This window comes from Ictalurus furcatus, chromosome 14 (genome assembly GCF_023375685.1).
Source record: "Ictalurus furcatus strain D&B chromosome 14, Billie_1.0, whole genome shotgun sequence".
NCBI classification, from domain to species: Eukaryota; Metazoa; Chordata; class Actinopteri; order Siluriformes; family Ictaluridae; genus Ictalurus; species Ictalurus furcatus.
The window spans coordinates 19711435-19730993 of record NC_071268.1 but is presented as its reverse complement, the minus strand read 5'-3'; the positions used below and the strand labels follow the sequence as shown (position 1 = coordinate 19730993).

The window sequence follows — 19559 nt, the reverse complement described above, 5'->3', positions numbered from 1 at the left end:
CTTCCCTTTTGGAGCTAATTAAAACGGAAAATAAGGTAAGTCATTAATCACAATTTGAATGATTAGGGTAGCTTTGTTTATATTTGAACAGAACATATATGATGGGTATTTTCCTGTATCTCTGTGCTGAAGATTATTGGCTGTATATTTCGGAGAAAAAAACATAGGGGGACCATTTGCATCATACATGTATACTGATCTGCTCACTGTAATTATAGTACATTGTATTAATTCAGAATAAGTGCTATTACATGCAACAGTCTACCCTCTTGACTATACAGTCTACCCTGTTGACTGTGTTCTATTATTTAGGTCCTTAATAAAGTCATTACAGTCTATGCGGCTCTCTGCAGTGAAGTTAAGAAGCTGAAATATGAGGTATGTGGAAAATGCTAGTTTTACTGGGTTTGACAAATAAATTAAAGAGATGAATAGAATCTGTACTGGCAGAAAGATTTTAAAAAACTGTACTTCTAGTCTTAAGTAGTTTTTATTAGATGAGATCTAGATTGAGATCAGGCCCATTATGATAAGATGATGTTTTGTCTGTCACATTTAGGCTGAAACCAAGTTCTACAACGGCTTGCTGTATTATGGTGAAGGAGGTAATCGATTTTGTTTTCCTCTTATCTGCAGTATCTCTTTGAAGATAGATTAATGTCCCAAAACAGTCTTTAGTTTTTTCATCACCATGTCATTACTTTTGCAACAGATATCGCATCACTTTGCCTTAGCCCAGTTCATACAATCAAGAATGCTGTGTTTTGAATCCTTCTGATAATGGTGTGTTTTCTGTCTGTCAGTTTCAGACGCCAGTGTGGTGGAGGGAGAGTGTCAGGTTCAAATGGGACGCTTCATCTCATTTTTACAGGTGAAACACTCTTTGTGACTTACTTAGTCCATACAGGATTTCCTGGAGGTTTTATTGTGATTGTTGCGGCCAAAAATGCTTTATTTTTCTGTGGCTTTTTAAAAAATTTGCAATGCAACTTGCAGAATTTTTTTTTTTGTGTGCTTTTTTTGGTGGGAAAACTACTTGAATTGGTGAAATTGCAAGCACAGGATTCTTCTTTTAAATTACTACCAGTGAAGACACACATGTAATCACTTTCTGTGTTTAAAAAGTACACCACAGACAACATTCAGTACACATTACTTTTCTGACCTCAGGCACCATTGGGCTCTCTAATGTATACAAAAAGAGAATACAGAAAATAACTGAAAAATAAAATTTCAATTCAAATTTAGCACCTAATAAATATCAGTGAAATTCTTTATCATGAAATGTAATTGCATAGTTTTATTTTTAAAGTGCCCATTGTTTGTTTTAGGTAGTTTTATGTTAATCTGTACTCTTTTGCAATTTAACAGAACACAAGTTATTCATCAATTTTACAGCATGTCAACAATGAACAGAATGTGAACAATGCATCATATTAACAGGATGCCATCAGTGCATCATAACATGCAACCAATGCATACATTTTACAGAATGAAACCATATGCATCATCTTCACACAATGCAAACAATGCATAAACACAGAACGGATAACCGAAGGATATGTGAAAAGTTCAGTTTCTTACATCCATATGCACGTGAATCAAAGAGGGCTTCGCGGAATGAATGTTGTGATGATATAACACGTTGTCTTGGCCCAAATCTGCGGAAAATCTCAATCTCCTCTGAATGTTGTGGACTTTGCTTGATTTTGTGTTAATTTCTTAAATCAATGGTTACAAAATTGCAAAATCCTGGAGGGACTGATGCAGTGTGTATAACATCAGAGCCTGTTGGTGAAATATTTTACCAGTAATTTATTATAATGATTTGGTAAAATCTCTCACTCTCTTTCTCTCTCTCTCTCGCTCTCTCTGTGTGTGTACAGGAACTATCTTGTTTTGTGTCTCGGTGCTTTGAGGTTGTGGTTAACTTGGTTCACCAGCTGGCTGCACTCTACAACAACAACAAGTGAGCTTTTCACTAATGCAATCTGTCTGTGGTGTATTTTAACGTTAGTGCCACATTATGTTATTTCTTTTTTCATCTTGTTTCACTTTCATTATCTGGGTAATTGTTTTTAGAGCTGCCACAAAAATCATTGAGTCAAGTGGAGTTCATTTTCAGGTAACATTTTTATGAAGTATTTATCTTTGTGGTGTTCATTTTGTGTTCTCATTATGTGATTCTTCATGTGAGATAATGTTTTCTGTGTTTTGGACAGACGGTGTATGAGCATCTAGGTGAACTCCTGGTGGTTCTGATTACTTTGGATGAGATAATGGAGAATCATGGCACTTTAAGAGATCACTGGAAGATGTACAAAAGGTGAACAGCATATAGAAACTCTTATGCATTCATGCTCATTCGAATTAAACAGATTTGGCAGTTTGATATGTAATATGTGGTTATTTTATCAGCCATATGCGGTTCTTTGCATATGGAGTAACTTAAACATTTTAAATTTTAAAAATTGACTTTACAGATTACTCAAATCAGTCCACCACAACCCGTCTAAATTTGCTATTCCTGAAGAGAAGCTGAAGCCTTTCGAGAAGCTTTTATTGAAGCTGGAGGGCCAGCTTTTGGACAGCATGATCTTTCAGGTTATTATGCAGCCTTTTTTTGTACATGTGCTTTCTTAGGAAAGTTCATACTTAGGCAGAATTCTTGGTTCTTAGCATTCTTAATGTTAGCAACACTCGGGTTTGAAATCAGGTCATCCGCTAAGCAATAGCTTTGCTGTTATCCTCTGCATAGCTCATGCAAATTTACCTGTGCACTAATGACTAAATATGCAGCCTTATTTATTTAAATAATTTCATGCAAAGTTTTATTTTAATGTATTCAATTCATTACTGCCTAAACAAAAGAACACATTCAGAGTAATAACTGACAATATGTCAAGTCTGAAGAACAATTCTGAAAAGTGTAAATACCTCTTTGGACTTAACTGTGTATGTTATCACTGTAGAATAAACTACTGGGAAGATTTTAGTGTTATAATTTATTTTTATATAGTCCCCTCCGAAAGTACTGGAATGACAAGGCCAATTTAATTGTTTTTGCTATAAACTGAATATATATGGGTTTGAGATCAAAAGATGAATATGAGGACAGTAGATCAGAAGTTCAGCTTTCATTTCCTGATATTTACATCTAGATGTGTTAAACAACCTAGAACATGGCACCTTCACTGGGAAACTACTCACATTTTAGTGGAGGTTGTTGATGTCTCTGACCATTGTTTGTGGGATTTTTTTCTCTCCCAGATCTCACAATGTTTTTGTCATTAACTGTTGTTTTCTTTGGCTGTCTTGTTCCATGTCTGGTTGTTAGTACACTGGTGGTTTCTTTCTTTTTTTAGGACATTCCAAAGTGGTGTATTGTCTGTGCCAAATGCTTCTGCCAGTGCTTTGACCAATTTCCCTCTTTTTTTTTCAGCTTCAAAATGGCTTGCTTTTCTCCCATAGATAGCTCTCTGGCCATTATGTTGGTTTATCCTTTTTAACAGCAAATGCAGAATTCTCAAGCGAAACCCACGGCTTAATCCAAGAGTAGACATTCAGAGCTATTAACTCTTTAGACAGTCAATATAACAGGGCACACCTGAGCAACAGGAAACACATGTTAGTCGCATGTTCCAATAATTTTCATCACTTGAACAGTGGGTGGGTTTAAATAAAAGGTGCCTTGTTTTAAATTATTTAACACCTCTAGATGTAAATATCAGTAAATGAAAGTTGAAATTCTGATTTATTGTCTTATTCATTTTTTTGATCTCAAACCCAAATGTCCAGTGTGTAGAAAAGAAAAAATTGGCCTTGCTGTCCCATTAATTTCAGAGGGGACTGTATTTATTTGCCATTACAAAAATACCTTCATAATATCAGTTCATATCATGTCATATCTTGTTAGCGAAACAAACAATTTCAGACACAAGTCTGCCTGATATCATTAAAATATTTTATATGATTCACCAACAATACAGTGTGGTTATTGTATGAACCTTAAGACAAAATAAAGAAATTGAGAAGTTGTGGTCAGGGCACAGAGGTCAGAGTCATGATCTGATGCCTCTGGAGCAGAAAAGGCTGAGGGCCTTCCTTGTCCAAGGGCCCAACGATGGCAGTTTGCCAGTGCCAGGGCTTGAACCTGCAGCCTTCTGATCAGTAGCCCAGAGGCTTAAACATTGAACCACCATTGCCGCGAATGCTTCAGTAAGGCATAAACAGGGAAGGGCTTGAAATAGGGAAATGGTTTATACCGCAAAAATGTGAAAGTTAGAACGATAAGTCAGTCTAGTCTTGTAATTCAAAGAACTGTACATTTCTGTATAGTCTCTTTATTTAAATGTTTTTATTTTTTATAAGTCTTCAGACCTCCTTGATCATCTGTCTCTATAATCCAAACAAAACCAGATATTATCAGTTTTTTACATCAGTCTGGGAAAATGTGGGATAATTTGTATGTGTGTTTAAATTTTTCTTTCTCTTCCTGATAGGCTTGCGTAGACCAGAGATTTGATAATCCTGGGGAAGGTGTTTCAGTCTCTAAAAACAGTGCCTTTGCTGAGGAGTTTGCTCACAACATTCGCACTATCTTTGCCAATGTGGAGTCAAAACTTGGTTTGTGTTTACTTATTTTGATTAATCAGTGTTAATATAAGTAGAGCTGTATAAACATTACATCATATCTGGCCTTGTGTTACTGGGAAAGTATTTGGTATGGCCATTTTGACTACTCGAGTACTTGAAGTAATTACTTGAGTACTCGTCAAGTACTTGGGAGAGCTACATTGTCTGTGTTCATATACTTTTGCTTGTGCAATGCATTTTGTTTCAGTGTCTCATTTGTTCAATATTACAGGCTGTTATAATGTCATTTGTTACAAAATAGTACAAAAAAACAGCATAATAAAAATACAAGCATCATATATTGTCATAATGTGAAGACCCGTTGGCTATAATCAATAAATTATTGCAGAGAAAGCTCATCTCTGCTTTTTTCCCCCACTTACCGTAATTGTAGTAGTATGCACACACTGCTGTTTGTGTGGCTGACAGAAACATGTGAAAGCAAAAGCGAATGGCTTGACCAGTGTTGTGCCGCAGAGTTACCATTATGTTCACATTTGTTTGTTTTTTCAAGTTCAAAATAGCTACTTTAAAATAACCAGCCATAAGCACTTTTTTTAAAAGGTGAAAGGCACACCAAAAGAACCTACCTTTAAAATGGAGAAACAAACTGCACGATTGTCTTTTTAATGATCGATCATTGATGTCTCTTCCGAGTACTCGAGTGCCCATCCCTAGAAAGTACTGAATAAAAGTCATAGTCATAGGTTCACTTGTACGTAATTGCTGTTCAGTTGTTGTATTTGTGTTCACAGGGGAGCCTGCAGAAATTGACCAAAGGGATAAATATGTCGGGGTCTGTGGCCTCTTTGCCCTGCATTTTCACATTTTTCGTACAGTCGACAAGAGGCTCTACAAAGCTCTTTTGGATGTGTGTAAAAAGGTTTGTGTCAAACTCAGGTCTGTGTGTTTTCCCTCTTTACCTAACACAACAAATTCATCTCCAAGTCTCTAGTTGAATATATATACTCAGCAAATAAATAAACGTCCTCTCACATTCAACTACTTTTATTTCCAGCAAATTTCTTAACATGTGTAAATATTTGTATTAACATAAAACCATTCAACAACTGAGACCTAAACTGAACAAGTTTCACAGACATTTGAGGAACAGAAATGGAATAATGAATCCCTGAACAAAGGGGGGGGGGGGTCAGTATTAAAAGTAACCGTCAGTATCTGGTGTGTTCACCAGCTGCTTTAAGTACTACAGTGCATCTCATCCTCATGGACTGCACCAGATTGGTCAGTTCTTGCTGTGAAATGTTACCCCACTCTTCCACCAAGGCATTTGCAAGTTCTCCACCACGTCTGGGGGGACACATGGTTGCATGTCATTTTCCACTGCAAGGACGATCAGCTGTCCTTCCTGTCTCCCTGTAGCACTGTCTTGGGTGTCTTACATTACAGGCATTGCAGTTTATTGCTCTGGCCACATCTGCAGTCCTCATGCCTCCCTGCAGCAGGTCTATGGCATGTTCATGCAGGTGAGCAGGAACCCTAGGCATCTTTCTTCTGGTGTTTTTCAGAGTCAATAGAAAGGTCTCTTTAGTGTCCTAAGTTGTTGTAAATGTGACCTTAATTGCCTACCGCCTGTGAACTGTTCTTGTCTTAAGGACAGTTCCGCATGTGCAATAATTTTTTATGATTCAATGAACAAGCATGAAAAACATCGTTTAAACCCTTTCCAATAAAGGTCTGTAAAGCTTATTTGGATTTCACAAAATTATCTTTAAAATACAATCTCCTTATAAAGGGGCGTTTCTTTTTTTTTGCTGAATATATAACATGAATAATTTTTTTCCAGTGTATTTAACACTTTTCTTTCTCTTCAAGGTTCCTGCAGTTACACTGACTGGCAATGTAATCTGGTTTCCTGATACATTTTTGATCAATAAAATCCCAGCAGCAGCCAAACTAATGGATAAGAAAAGTCTCCAGGCCATTCGTATCAGCAGAGATACATTCTTACAACAAAAGGCACAGACACTAACAAAGTGAGTTTCATGGTGCACATGAATGCAATGAATCTGCTGTGTTTACCCTCTAGCTTTAAGAGAGCATCACAAGATTCGTAATCTGGCTTTAAGTTGGCTTGAGGGTAAATTAATGGTCCTTCTTCCCAGGATAGGCTCTGGATTCACTGCAACCCTGACCAGGGTAAAACGATTACTGAAGATGAATAACAAAATAAATCTTTTGTGTGTTAATTATATCCATTTTTACTTCATTAATGCTGTGCTTCTTTCTTTCCTTTACTAGGGATGTGCAGTCTTACTACGTTTTTGTAACCTCCTGGATGATGAAGATGGAGGCCATTTTATCAAAAGACCAGAAAACTGAGAAACTCTCAGAAGATCTGAGCAACAGGTGCAATGTATTTGTACAGGTAAAGACGATTTTGCCATTTAAACCACAAAAGAAGTTAGACTTCTCTGGCGAGTTTAGAGCGTACATGCCCCTGGACTCATCATTAACGCTATTGTTATACCAATGAGTAACCTGAGCAAGTGGTCCAGGGCTGCTTCTGTATCAGACACTTGTTCCATGCATTGTAATAGCTATCTAAAACAATACATCAGTGGCCCGAATCTCAATAAATAATTTAAAAGGGTTTAACCTTGTAAGCATCAGGGTTTTTATTTTCATTTTTATGAGAGTGAATGAGAATCTGGAGGACCTGGTGGTTGCTTAAAATTGAACAGTTCAGAATTCAATGAAGGGAAACGTTTGTGATGATAACTGTTCCAGCTATTATTAGTGATCATGTTAAAATGACTGTGATGTGTATTTTGCCTGCAGGGAGTCCTATATGCATACAGCATTAGCACCATCATAAAAACCACCATGAACCTCTACATGTCCATGCAGCGACCCATGACCAAGACGTCTGTGAAGGCCCTGTGCCGTCTAGTAGAGCTACTGAAAGTAAACCTTTCCTTTATACTATGATCTTTATCTGACTTCTGAAAATCCGCAAATGTCTTGACTGTCCATCTGTCAGGTGTCTCTGCATTTGGAATGCATTGAGAGAAATACCATTTAAATGACACAATTATGAGGCTTAAACATTGAGGCACGTTTTGCCTCGAAGGCTGCAGTAAGGCATAAACGGGGAAGGTCTTGCAATAGGGAAATGGTTTATTCCACAAAAATGTGAAAGTTAGGACGATAGATAAGTCTAGTCTTGTAATTCAATAAACTGTACATTTCCAGTCTATATCTTTTCTTCGTTTTCATTGTCTCCAAACCTCCTTGATCATCTGTCTTCTGAAATCCAAACAAAATGAGCTTATATTCAGTTATAAATACTTTAATTTGAGGGTTTTTTTAATTCTGCACTGACTGCTTTTGATTTATTAGTACATTTCCTCATTTGTCTTTTTTAAAAAACAAAGGCAGTAGAGCACACATTCCACCGGCGATCCCTTGTGGTGGCAGACTCCGTGTCCCATATCACTCAGCATCTGCAGTCACAAGCTCTGGCCTCTATTTCTACAGCTAAGGTAAAGTCCTTATTGCATTCTGTAAAAATTTCATATTTTGAGCCCACTGTTCCAAACATTTGCAGGCGTTATCAATATCATTTTATCATTCTTCAATATTTTACGATACCATAAAAATGCCTTAAATTCTTGTCTTCATTTGTAAAATAAAATGACTCGCTGTTGTACTGTAGAAAAGAGTGATCTCTGATAAGAAGTACAGTGAGCAGAGGCTGGATGTGCTGTCGTCCCTGGTGCTCGCCGAGAACACGCTGAATGGCCCGAGTACCAGGGAGAGAAGACTGGTAGTGTCTCTAGCACTCAGTGTGGGCACTCAGATGGTAAGGAAGCATGTGCTTGGAATATGAGGTGCTTTGAGACTTTGCAATTGGATAAAATCTATTGTGGTCACTTTGTGTTCTCTGTGCTTGCTTGACACTAGTTACAGTATTCTCTCTTTACCTGATCTCTTACTATCTTCTATGGCTGTTTGTACAAAAGGTTACACTGGCAGACTAAATTTGCATGGTGTCAGAACAGTATATTCATTTTGCATACAAATGTGCTTCATTTTGCTTTCAAGAAAACATTCAAGGATGAGGAGCTTCTGCCGTTACAACTTGTCCTAAAGAAACTGGACCTCATTAGTGAATTAAGAGAGAGGTGAGCCTTGTATAACTACAAAAGGACCCTCAAAGCCATAAGTGTGCATGAATATATATATATGTATATAATTGTTCTTTTACAATTTTACAATAGCAAGATTTACTCTTCTAATGTTTAAAAAACAAGAAACTGTTTCTTCTCCTCAGGGTCAAAGTGCAGTGTGATTGCAGCTTTCTCTACTGGCACCGTGCAGTGTTTCCCATTTACCTGGATGATGTTTATGATAATGCTGTGGATGCAGCTAGAATACATGTAAGTCTACTGACAGTATACTGTCCTTATTGCAAAGTGATTTGACATTTTGCAAAATGTTTCTGATACAGGAACTGAAATTCCAGTAGTGACAGTGCTGCTGCATACTGTCCAGTGAGTAACTAAGGTTTGTGTTTGTTTGTTTGTTTTGGATGACTGGTGTCCTCTAGTACATGTTTAGTGCTCTCAGAGATTGTGTGCCCACCATGCTGCATGCCAAACACACGGAGTCCTGCGAGCAGCTACTGGAGTGCTATGACAAGGAGATCATGGAGGTCTTCGGTGAGGTGAGGAAGGAGTAACTGAAACAAGGGTAAAAATGATGGTTGTAATGGGTTGAAAATTAGTGACATTACAGCTATAGATGTGTTGCACTGCTTATGGCATCTGAGCCATCATATGATTAAAGTTTTATATGAAATATTAATGATAAGCTAATTTTGACATTTACATTTTGAATAAACACTTAATATAATACATTATCTGTTGATAACCTGTCTATTATCTACATTGAAAAAGTCTGTAGTTTGCAAGTTCTCAATGTTGTTCTAAAAGTTCGCATGAATTGAAAGAAAAAAAACATTTAAGACATGTCCATTCACTTGTTCATAAAATGCAGTGTCTGTCTTACTTCTTGCTGCTAGCTACAATGTAACATTATGCACAATTTTAGAGTCACTGTAGTTGCTATATACGGTTGTCAGTTTCAAATGCTGATTGTTTGAATGGAGCCATAGTTAGATATCCAAGCTCCAGTATTAATATTTTTAATGCATGCTAAGCCAACACAGGTACTCCACTTGCATCAGTTGTAACCAGCCATGTCATTCACTGACATACACTAGGTAAATGTAGCCACAACAGTCTACTCTATAATGTTGCATGAAAAAGGTTGGCACCTATATGCTGTTACCCCATAGTAGATCTTGTTTTTTAAATTATAATTTTTTTAAATATAGAATTTAGCCAGATTTAACATCCAACCGTAAATGAGCATATAAGTAGAGTTGCATGTAGGGGGGAACATAATCTTTGCTGGTCTCCTTTTTTCCATTAGCATTTGTTGGACAAGCTGTGCAAGGAGATAGAGAAAGACCTGCGGCTTTCTGTGCACACACATCTCAAGCTGGACGACCGTAACCCTTTCAAAGTAGGCATGAAAGACCTGGCTCACTTCTTTTCCCTCAAGCCTATCCGCTTCTTCAATCGCTTCATAGACATCAAAGGTCAGTGAAAAGGAGCATTGTTTATAACACACAAATGAAACCAACACAAGGTAATTGAATTCAACTGCATGTGATCTCTAAAGGTATATTTGCATATTTTGGTGAGAATTATCAGACCTTCTGTGTTTGCTGTTAGAGTGGATGGTCTGTATGTATAATTGCTAAATATGGTTGTCAGTTTCCCATGGTGTTGTTGTTTATGCAGCCTACGTCACACACTACCTGGACAAAACATTTTACAACCTGACAACAGTGGCACTCCATGACTGGGCCACATACAGTGAGATGAGGAACCTGGCCACGCAGCGCTATGGTCTGGTCATGACCGAGGCTCATCTCCCCAGCCAGACTCTGGAACAGGTATATTTAGTGTCGATCAGTACGTTTACATGGACAACAATAATCTGATATTAACCCGATTAAGACAATACTTTACTCTGATTAAGAAACTACCATGTAAACAGCAATTATTGATGTCCTTAATCCGGTTAAAGACGTACTCGAATTAAACATTAATCGAATTAAGACATGTGGAGTATTTCTATTTTATTCCTATTTCGCATCATCAATGTGCATTACAGACATGTACACACCTTAATCACAGTATTAACTTTGTGTGGGAGTTTTCACCGCATTTTGCGACAGGACACGTACACACACGGCAGTGCTCAACTGTTTGACGGCAAACGAGAGAGCACAGCTGTGTCCGAAACCGTGTACTTACCTGCTATGTAGCAGGTAAAATACATGTATTTCAGCTACTATATAGTAGGTAAGTATGTGGTTTCGGTCGAATCCCACGACTTCAAGCAAGTCATCTGTTTGCACCTACAGCATAATTAACTGCACTTGAAGCTTTCGTAAAATTAAAAATGAAACCCAAAACTGTATACGGTACCATAACGAAGACGAACTTTATGTTAGTATGTGAAATTCTGGAGGGAACGTCGGACGGCATAGTGTGGGGATGTAATGACGTGTGCTGTTAATCACTCTATGTTCTATAACATGTAAAACGGGAATATGAAAGGAGTATTCTAAAATCGACTCATGTAAATACCTTAATCACAATATTGTTTTATTCAGAATAAGGTAGATTACTGCTGTCCATGTAAACATAGTCTATGTCATTAGAAGGTTTTGAAAGTGTTTTACATTAATCAGTCTGTGCAGGATTCTGCGGAGTTATTTTGTGATTGTTGCAGCCAAAAATGCTTGATTTTGCAGCGTCTTCTTACAAAGTATGCGATGTAACTTGAGGAGTTTTTGTGCCTTTTTGCTGAAAACTACTTGATTTGGTGAAATTGCAATTGCACAAAATTTGTTTTGCATGGTCTTTCGCAGTGATGGTTGTTGGTAAATGAGACCTTTAGCTATTATGTTCGATGCATGTGAATTGAAGAGGGCTTTCACCGAATGCATGTTGCGATGACGTCACATGACTCTTTTTGGCCCAAATCTATGGAAAATCTGTGGTAATTTAAAAACAAATTCCAAGCTACTCTGAATATTGTGGAGTTTGCTTGATTTTGAGTTAATTTCTGCAATATGTTTTCTTGCAAAATCCTGGCAGGACTGATTAATATCATATGAACAGTAACATGAACATCTGATTCATACAATCTCATTGATCTGTTAGGGGCTGGATGTCTTGGAGATTATGAGGAACATCCATGTTTTTGTCTCACGTTATCTCTACAATCTGAACAACCAGGTAGGCCCTGTTTTTTGAAACCAGTCGGCTCGGCATTGTTATACCTGTCGATCATTCTTTGTGTACAAATCACACTTATCTTCTCTGCATTAATTTTGTAGATCTTCATTGAGAAGACCAGCAACAACAAGCACTTGAACACTATCAATATTCGGCACATTGCGAACTCCATACGCACCCATGGGACTGGTATCATGAACACAACTGTATGTGAAGCTTTATAATCAGAAGCTGTTTTAGTTCTATAGCTTAATTCAGTGTACTGAGAAAATTCTGCCTTGCTAAGTTGCTGTCAGATCTCATTGAGAGACATTCATTTCTGTTCAGGTAAACTTTACTTATCAGTTCCTGCGCAAGAAATTCTACATTTTCAGTCAGTTCATGTACGATGAGCACATCAAATCCAGGCTTATCAAAGACATCCGGTTCTTCAGAGAAACTAAAGACCAGTCCGATCAAAAGGTTGATATCTCGGGTTTCTTTCTTTTAAATTTAAGCAAGTAGTTCTATATATATTTCTATGCTCTGTTTCTTTGTTCTTCTTGTTTATAGTACCCCTTTGAGAGGGCAGAAAAGTTCAACCGTGGTATTAGGAAATTGGGCATCACTCCAGATGGCCAGAGTTACCTGGACCAGTTCAGACAACTCATCAGCCAGATTGGTAAGGACTTGTACATGCTGCAGTTATCACAACACTTCTATGTCGTTATTTATAGCACTTGTTTGTTGCTGAGAACAGTTTGCACTCCAGTTTCCATCACTGAACAGTTAACAACTTCAGTTTGATACAGCGGATTAAAGTTAAAACTGTAATGATGCTCATACTCCTTTTGCTACTATATAGTACACAGTTATAGAAGAGAAATTATTTATAACAACACTATTCGGTGTCATCCAGATGAGGATGGGTTGCTCTGAGGTTTCCTCCTCATGTCATCTCATGGACTTTTTCTTTGCCACCGTCGGGTTTGCTCAATAGGGAAACATTTAAAAATGTAAAATTTATATTTCTGTAAAGCTGCTTTTGACAGTGTTAGTTGTTAAAAGCGTTACATAAAAAAATTGAATTGAAATTGAGTTGAATTTAATATTTCCTCTCGTTTTTCCTTTGTGTTTTTTCCTAAAATTTCCCCTTTTTTTTCTCTCTCTCATAGGTAACGCAATGGGGTATGTACGGATGATCCGCTCTGGGGGTCTTCACTGCTGCAGCAGCGCCATCAGGTAAAGTCATATACACACATACACACATGAACTAAATTAAGCCTGTTAATATAACATGAAAATGTAGAGCACTTTGAATATTGTCATTGGAAAATATCACTTCATACGTATACTACTAAAATTTCAGGTTTGTTCCTGATCTTGAGGATATTGTAAACTTTGAGGAGTTGGTGAAGGAGGAGGGCCTCACTGAGGAGACTCAGAAAGCAGCCAGGTACTAAAATATGATTATTCTGCATCCATCTTTGTCCCTTGTCTCTGTGAGTGCAATGAAAAACATGTGTTCTTACCTAGCAAGTGTCCTGTTTGAGATCCTAAATCTAATTAGCTCAGAAAATCATCTCAAGTATAAAGTTATGCATTTTCATCGAGAGAAACAAGAAAACAAACTTGTATCATTTCAGTGTTCTAGACTGTGTACTCAGTGACCTGACCAGTAACTCAGCTGAGGGAACCGAGTATTTCAAAATGCTCGTGGGAGTTTTTGCCCCGGAGTTCCGCAGCGTGAAGAATATGCACTTGAGAAACTTCTACATGATCGTTCCTCCTTTGGTAAGCAGCAATCTCTGCAGTTTAAGGTTATCAGATATATTCCATTTTTCTCAGATTCCAGTTCTAAAAGTACATTTGAACTTGTGATTTTAAACCATTAAATTATTCTATGTAGAATAAAAATGTTTTAAATATTTTAATGCTCAAGAATCTGCTAAAAAAGATCCAGGACATTTGTACATTTATATACTTTTTCACCATCATTAAAATACCAGACACTATGAATATGTAAGTAAAGATGGGTGACCAAACATAAGGGGAAAAAAAAAACATTATCATAATGTTTTGGTAAGACTGTATGCCACCCTGAGCCAACAGAACAGCTTAAGTGTGCCTACAAATCAGTTCCAGAGATCCTGCAAATCCACAGCTACACTGCTTTAGTACAGTTCCAGATTTTGGAGCACCATCCTTGCAAAAGATATTTGTGAAGGCCATAGTATATGATTTACAATGTATTCATACTCCTTAAACCATTGAATGAGTCCCCATGCCTAATCATACGGGAGATACTTTAGTAAACATTTTATATGCCCCCCCCCCCTTTTCAGGCAGTAAACTTTGTGGAACACTCCATCAGCTGTAAGGAGAAGCTGAACAAAAAGAATAAAAGTGGTGCAGCATTTACAGATGATGGCTTCGCCATGGGTAAGTGTCAGATATTTCTGTTACACAAAAAAAAACTGTTTTGTTATCTGTGATTGTGCTGCTCTGATGGCCATCATCTCAATTTTCCTACTATTTCTCTCCTAAGGTGTCGCCTATATCTTGAAGCTGTTGGACCAATATCAGGAGTTTGACTCATTGCACTGGTTCCAGGCAGTTCGTGAGAAATACAAGAAGGAAATGGTGAAAGAACAGAACATCCAGGCCACCAACCAAGATGAGAAACTCATGCAGACCATGAACTTAACTCAGAAGAGACTAGACATCTACCTGCAGGTGTGCCAATAGCTACTTTTATGAGAAGTTCATTCTTCAGGTTCTCTGTTTATATTAGAACAAACATAAGAATAATCTGCAGAGCTGGCATGGTGGTGCAGCGGGTAGCCTTGCCACTTCACAGATCCAGAGGTTTGAGCCTGATCTTGTGTTACTGTCTGAATGGAGTTTGTCATTTTCTCCTCTTTGGGGTTTCTCTGGGTTCTCCGGTTCCCTCCCACTTTCCAAAAACATGCCGGTAGGTACATTGGCTATGCTACATTTCCCCTAGGTGTGCATGAGTGTGCATGGACAGGAGTCCCATCGAAGGTGTATTCCCACCTCCATGTCCAGTCAGTGTTTCCAGGATGGGCTCCAGATCCACCACAAACCAGACCATGATATATACTGAAAATGAATGAATAAATAATCTGCTGAGTTCACATACATCTTGGGAAAACTGAAAAATTAGTTTTCCAATGCTGGGAATATTTGTGAGGTTCTTGCAAAAGGTCACATTGGGCTATTATGCCATTGAAAGTGCATATTTCTTTGAACCTTAGCTAGTACTTTTCTTATCCAGGGTTATTTCTAAGCTTACATTTGAGTGTGCATTCTGTAAAATTATCACTGCCTGTTTGCAAGTAGGGTCACTACCTTCTAAAAAAAAAAAAAAAAAAAAAAAAAAAAAAAGAGTGGGAACAATGTTGGGGAAAGAAATAGCGATTGAGATGACTGGTTTGAGTGTTTTGGGGGTTTTATTTAGCACTGACACATGCCTTGTGCTTTTGTCTGCTGACAGGAGTTCGAGCTACTTTACTTCTCTCTGAGCAGTGCACGGATATTCTTCAGGGCTGATAAGACTGCAGCAGAGGAAACTCAGGAGAAGAAGGATAGGGGTAGGTTAACTGCACTTTTGTAACATTAGTAGACAGCAAGAAAGTGGAAATCTTTCAATATGTTGTATTAAGGCATTTATTACTTTAAGTAGAATGTTAATTACGCTAATTAAAGTAATAGCATCTTGGATATGGAGTTTTTAATCAGCGTTCCCATTAAAGTAACTAAACTAAAGAGGAGCTGCTGATATAAAAGGTTCTGCATTTTATTTAAAAATGTCTTTCCAATGCAAAATAAAACAACTCTCTGACACTCGTATCACTTGGTTCACTTATTTTCAACCCTGGTGTGCTATCATATGTTAAAACAAACTGATTTTAGGACACAAACCCATAAATTATACCCCACAGAGACCCAAATCAGGATATATCAAAGGGATAAATACAGAAAGGAAGTGCTGAGCATTGGTTATTGTGTCCATGGTAAGTAGCATGAGTCATGAGCTGATCTGGTGTTGACTATCTGCCCGTCCGCTTCTCATTAATAGAAATGTGATCTTTTTAATTGCAGCAACCTTCTCATAGTTTGCACCTTGACAGGATGCTGACAAAATGTATTAACTTAAAGGGCAGAATAGAACCACATTTCAAACATAATACACCCTTAAAAGATGCCTCTGCCCTGAAACACATTAAATATACAGTTAAGATCATAAGTTTACATATGCCTTGCAGAATCTGCAAAACTTTATTTAGTACTGCCCTTAATAAGCTATTTCACATAACAGATGTTTACGAATGGTCCTAAAGAAACGATAATAACTGAATTTACACAAATGAACCAGTTCATAAGTTTACATACGCTTGATTATTAATCCTTCATGAGTCCCATGTTTGTCCTGAGCAGTTAAACTGCCCATTGTTCTTCAGAAAAATCCTCCAGGTCCTGCACATTCTTTAGTTTTCCAGCATCTTCTGCATATTTGACCTCTTTCCAACAGCGGCTATATGATGTTGAGATCCATCTTTTCACACTGAGGACAACTGAGGGACTCGTACACAACTATTACAAAAGGTGCAAACATTCACGGATGCTCAAGAAGGCAACACGATACATTAAGAGTCAAGGGGGTGTAAACTTCTGAACAGCATGATTGGTTTAAATAGTTATTTTGTCTGCTGGGAAACATGTAAATATCTTATGTAGCTTCTGAAGGGCAGTACTAAATGAAAAAAAAACCTTTAAACAAAATAACAATTTAAACTGATCATCCTGTATAAATTCAGTTATTATTGACTATCTAAGTATCTGTTATGTGAAATACCTTATTCCAGGCAGTACTAAATAAACAACAAAATAGAATTTTTATGATCCCTTTTTTTTTTTCTTCTTCTTCTTCTTCTTCTTCTTTTTTTTAATATATAAATTATTACTAACATTGTGCAGATTCTGCAAGGGGTATGTAAACTTAGGACCTCAACTGTATTTATATCAACCCTATTTGTGATCTGCTTCACAATTCTGATGTTAATTTGTTGGTTCATGCAGTGTTTTTTCTTTTGTTTTTGTTTATTTTGCTGTTATTCGCATGAGAAGTTAGTGGTTGTCTTTCACTCTGACATCAAATAAGGACAGTACTAGTGCAGTTAGCAAGTAAAATTTCAATCATCTCAGACATAACTGATAATAGTCAGGCTCCCAAACACAAAAGAGCAACAACTTCATTACTCACTCGCCATTTTCCAACAAATGCAAAGTCATATTAATGAGAAATCCAGTGTTGAGTTAGTGGAAACAACACATGTTGGACTTTTGAAGTTTCAAAATGCAATGCAGCTACACTACATTATGCAGTTGTGGTGCGGTACAGTGAAGACTTGGCTAGTTATTAATGTACGAGATGCTGAGCGAGATGGTGTTGATGGCGGTATAAGCAAGAAAGTTGAAGCTTCGGAATATGATTTGCTTGAGCAGAGTGTTCAGATGAGGATGTGAGAGAGCTGGACACACTAAAGAAATAAAGCACTGCTGCATCACTCGCTTTAAATAGACATGAAGCAAGGCCTAAATCCCAACGGCTTTACATTGCCAGCAGGTAGTCAAATGCCATTGTGGGTCGTGTAGGAAACCTTTAGCCAAAGTGAAAATAGACCAGCATGTCAAAGAAAGAATTTTAAATTAACAAACATGTCATTAAAATGTACAGGTTGTTCAAGGTGGGTTTTTTTGTTTTTTTTCCTTTAAATGTCTTGTACGGATTAGGGTTTATAGAACTGCCACCATGAATGTGTTGAAATGTATTAATTATATTCTCATTGTATGTATTCTGTTTTAGAGGATGTTGCTAAAGCTGATGCTGCTTCATCTGAGACTGCTGCCACCCCTGAGCCGGGTGCCAAGTGAAACTAAAAACACACGTCCCACTTCAAGTCTTTAAGGTCACTTTAAGAAGTGGAAACAACCAGCTTATCCAGAATTTGTATAGACTGCCATGTTTTGGATTGTAACTCAGTATTGCATGGCAAGATACAAGATAAATGTCCTCGGTCATGGATCATGAACTGGGAATATACAGTGTGAATATTGTGGAATATTTATTCCTTCTAATGCACTTAGGACTGGAACTGACTGTGATCTGCTTTTAGAAAAAAAATCAAGGTCATGTCACCATTATTTTCTGCATTGCTATACAGATTTTGTCAGGTAACTGGCAGGTGAGCACGTTTGGCTGCTGTAATTATTTGGTCAATGAGACCTTTTTTTTAGAAAGAAATATTTTAATAAGGCAATACTAAAGCAATGTTTGATTTTTAAATACAAATCATCTTTGACCGTTTCCCTTTTCTAATTTGATAATGTGTAAAGTGGAGGTGCTTAAATAACAGGTTCTACATTGAAGTAGGTTTTTTGACCCACTTCCTTGTAAGTCTGTTGCTAGATTTACAATATTGACCATTTTGCATTCTAATGTACTTAAAAGAAGGATAATACAGGGTGTCCCAAAAGTCCCAGTACGTAGGGGAAGTTAACTCTTTAGCAAAATATCTTCTAAAATTTTTCATACTTGGTTTTTTATTTATATATATATATATATATATATATATATATATATATATATATATATATATATATATAATATATAATATATAATATATATATATATATAAAAAAATTTTTTTTTTTTCTTTCTTCAAATAGCCTTTAAGAACACCTTTGACAGATGAAGAATGTATTGAAATCATTCTAATGGCTGGAACAGGAAGCTGTCGCAAGGTTGCGATGGACTTTAACAGGAAACATGGCAAGCACATCACACACGACACTGTCGTCAAACTTATTAACCAATGAACGAAGAATGGATTTGTTGCAGACCAACCAAGAAGTGGACGTCCATGAGCATCCACTGACGAAGGGGTAACTGATTTGGTACTGGAAAACATAGTCTCCTATCTATGGAGACTTTTGGGACACCCTGTAGATTGATTTTGTAGCTAGGATTTTTTTTTCATAACAAGGTGTATAACTCAGTTTCTTTGGAACAGTGTGCTAATGCAAAGTTCTGCAGATGAGAATGTTTTGTGCAGTGTAACTCTGCATAAGGAGAAATGTGTTGTGTTGTGCAGTGTAAAAAGGTGGTTTTGTTTTAAAAACACAATAATCTCTCTGGACAAGAAATGGGTCACATCCACATGCCTGCATTTCTTTGTACAATGATGGAAGACTGGGACATATTCACTGGTCTGCAACATCACCAGAACTTAAATCCATAGGAAAGTTGTGGGATTATTTGGAACAGCAGGTGAAACACTTAAAATAGGCACCATGAACACTCACTAGGTTGCACACCAAGTCAGTGAAGGAGCAGGGTCAAATTAATAGGAACTATCTCTGATGAAATCCTCATGTGATAATCCAAGGGAATTATGCCCGTGTATTAAAAAACAAATGACGTGGCTGTTTTTTTGCTCAGTGAGCTGAAGTCCATGGAAATGTAGCAAACTAACATTGTATTTAGTACCTGATGTCCATGCTGCCTAATCGGTATAA

The 19559-nt window shown here is 37.3% G+C and overlaps 1 protein-coding gene across 1 annotated transcript in view; it reads left to right on the top strand.

Moving 5' to 3' along the window:
* washc4 (WASH complex subunit 4) overlaps positions 1-18574 on the top strand; it is a 20848-nt gene extending 2274 nt beyond the window's left edge. Inside the window, exons 3-33 of the mRNA XM_053641826.1 lie at positions 1-35; positions 313-378; positions 560-605; positions 804-871; positions 1887-1969; positions 2083-2125; positions 2223-2326; positions 2484-2604; positions 4503-4626; positions 5391-5518; positions 6472-6632; positions 6898-7024; positions 7438-7563; positions 8034-8141; positions 8315-8461; positions 8704-8783; positions 8933-9038; positions 9209-9325; positions 10096-10264; positions 10470-10624; positions 11904-11978; positions 12080-12184; positions 12306-12440; positions 12531-12639; positions 13133-13199; positions 13327-13413; positions 13604-13751; positions 14303-14399; positions 14506-14693; positions 15475-15571; positions 17848-18574. The exon at positions 1-35 is cut by the window's left edge and continues 19 nt beyond it. Of these exons, the coding sequence (XP_053497801.1) occupies positions 1-35; positions 313-378; positions 560-605; positions 804-871; positions 1887-1969; positions 2083-2125; positions 2223-2326; positions 2484-2604; positions 4503-4626; positions 5391-5518; positions 6472-6632; positions 6898-7024; positions 7438-7563; positions 8034-8141; positions 8315-8461; positions 8704-8783; positions 8933-9038; positions 9209-9325; positions 10096-10264; positions 10470-10624; positions 11904-11978; positions 12080-12184; positions 12306-12440; positions 12531-12639; positions 13133-13199; positions 13327-13413; positions 13604-13751; positions 14303-14399; positions 14506-14693; positions 15475-15571; positions 17848-17915 (3290 nt within the window). The 3' untranslated portion in view covers positions 17916-18574. The remainder of the gene's footprint in view (positions 36-312; positions 379-559; positions 606-803; positions 872-1886; positions 1970-2082; positions 2126-2222; positions 2327-2483; positions 2605-4502; positions 4627-5390; positions 5519-6471; positions 6633-6897; positions 7025-7437; positions 7564-8033; positions 8142-8314; positions 8462-8703; positions 8784-8932; positions 9039-9208; positions 9326-10095; positions 10265-10469; positions 10625-11903; positions 11979-12079; positions 12185-12305; positions 12441-12530; positions 12640-13132; positions 13200-13326; positions 13414-13603; positions 13752-14302; positions 14400-14505; positions 14694-15474; positions 15572-17847) is intronic.
* The last annotated feature ends 985 nt before the right edge of the window (positions 18575-19559 follow it).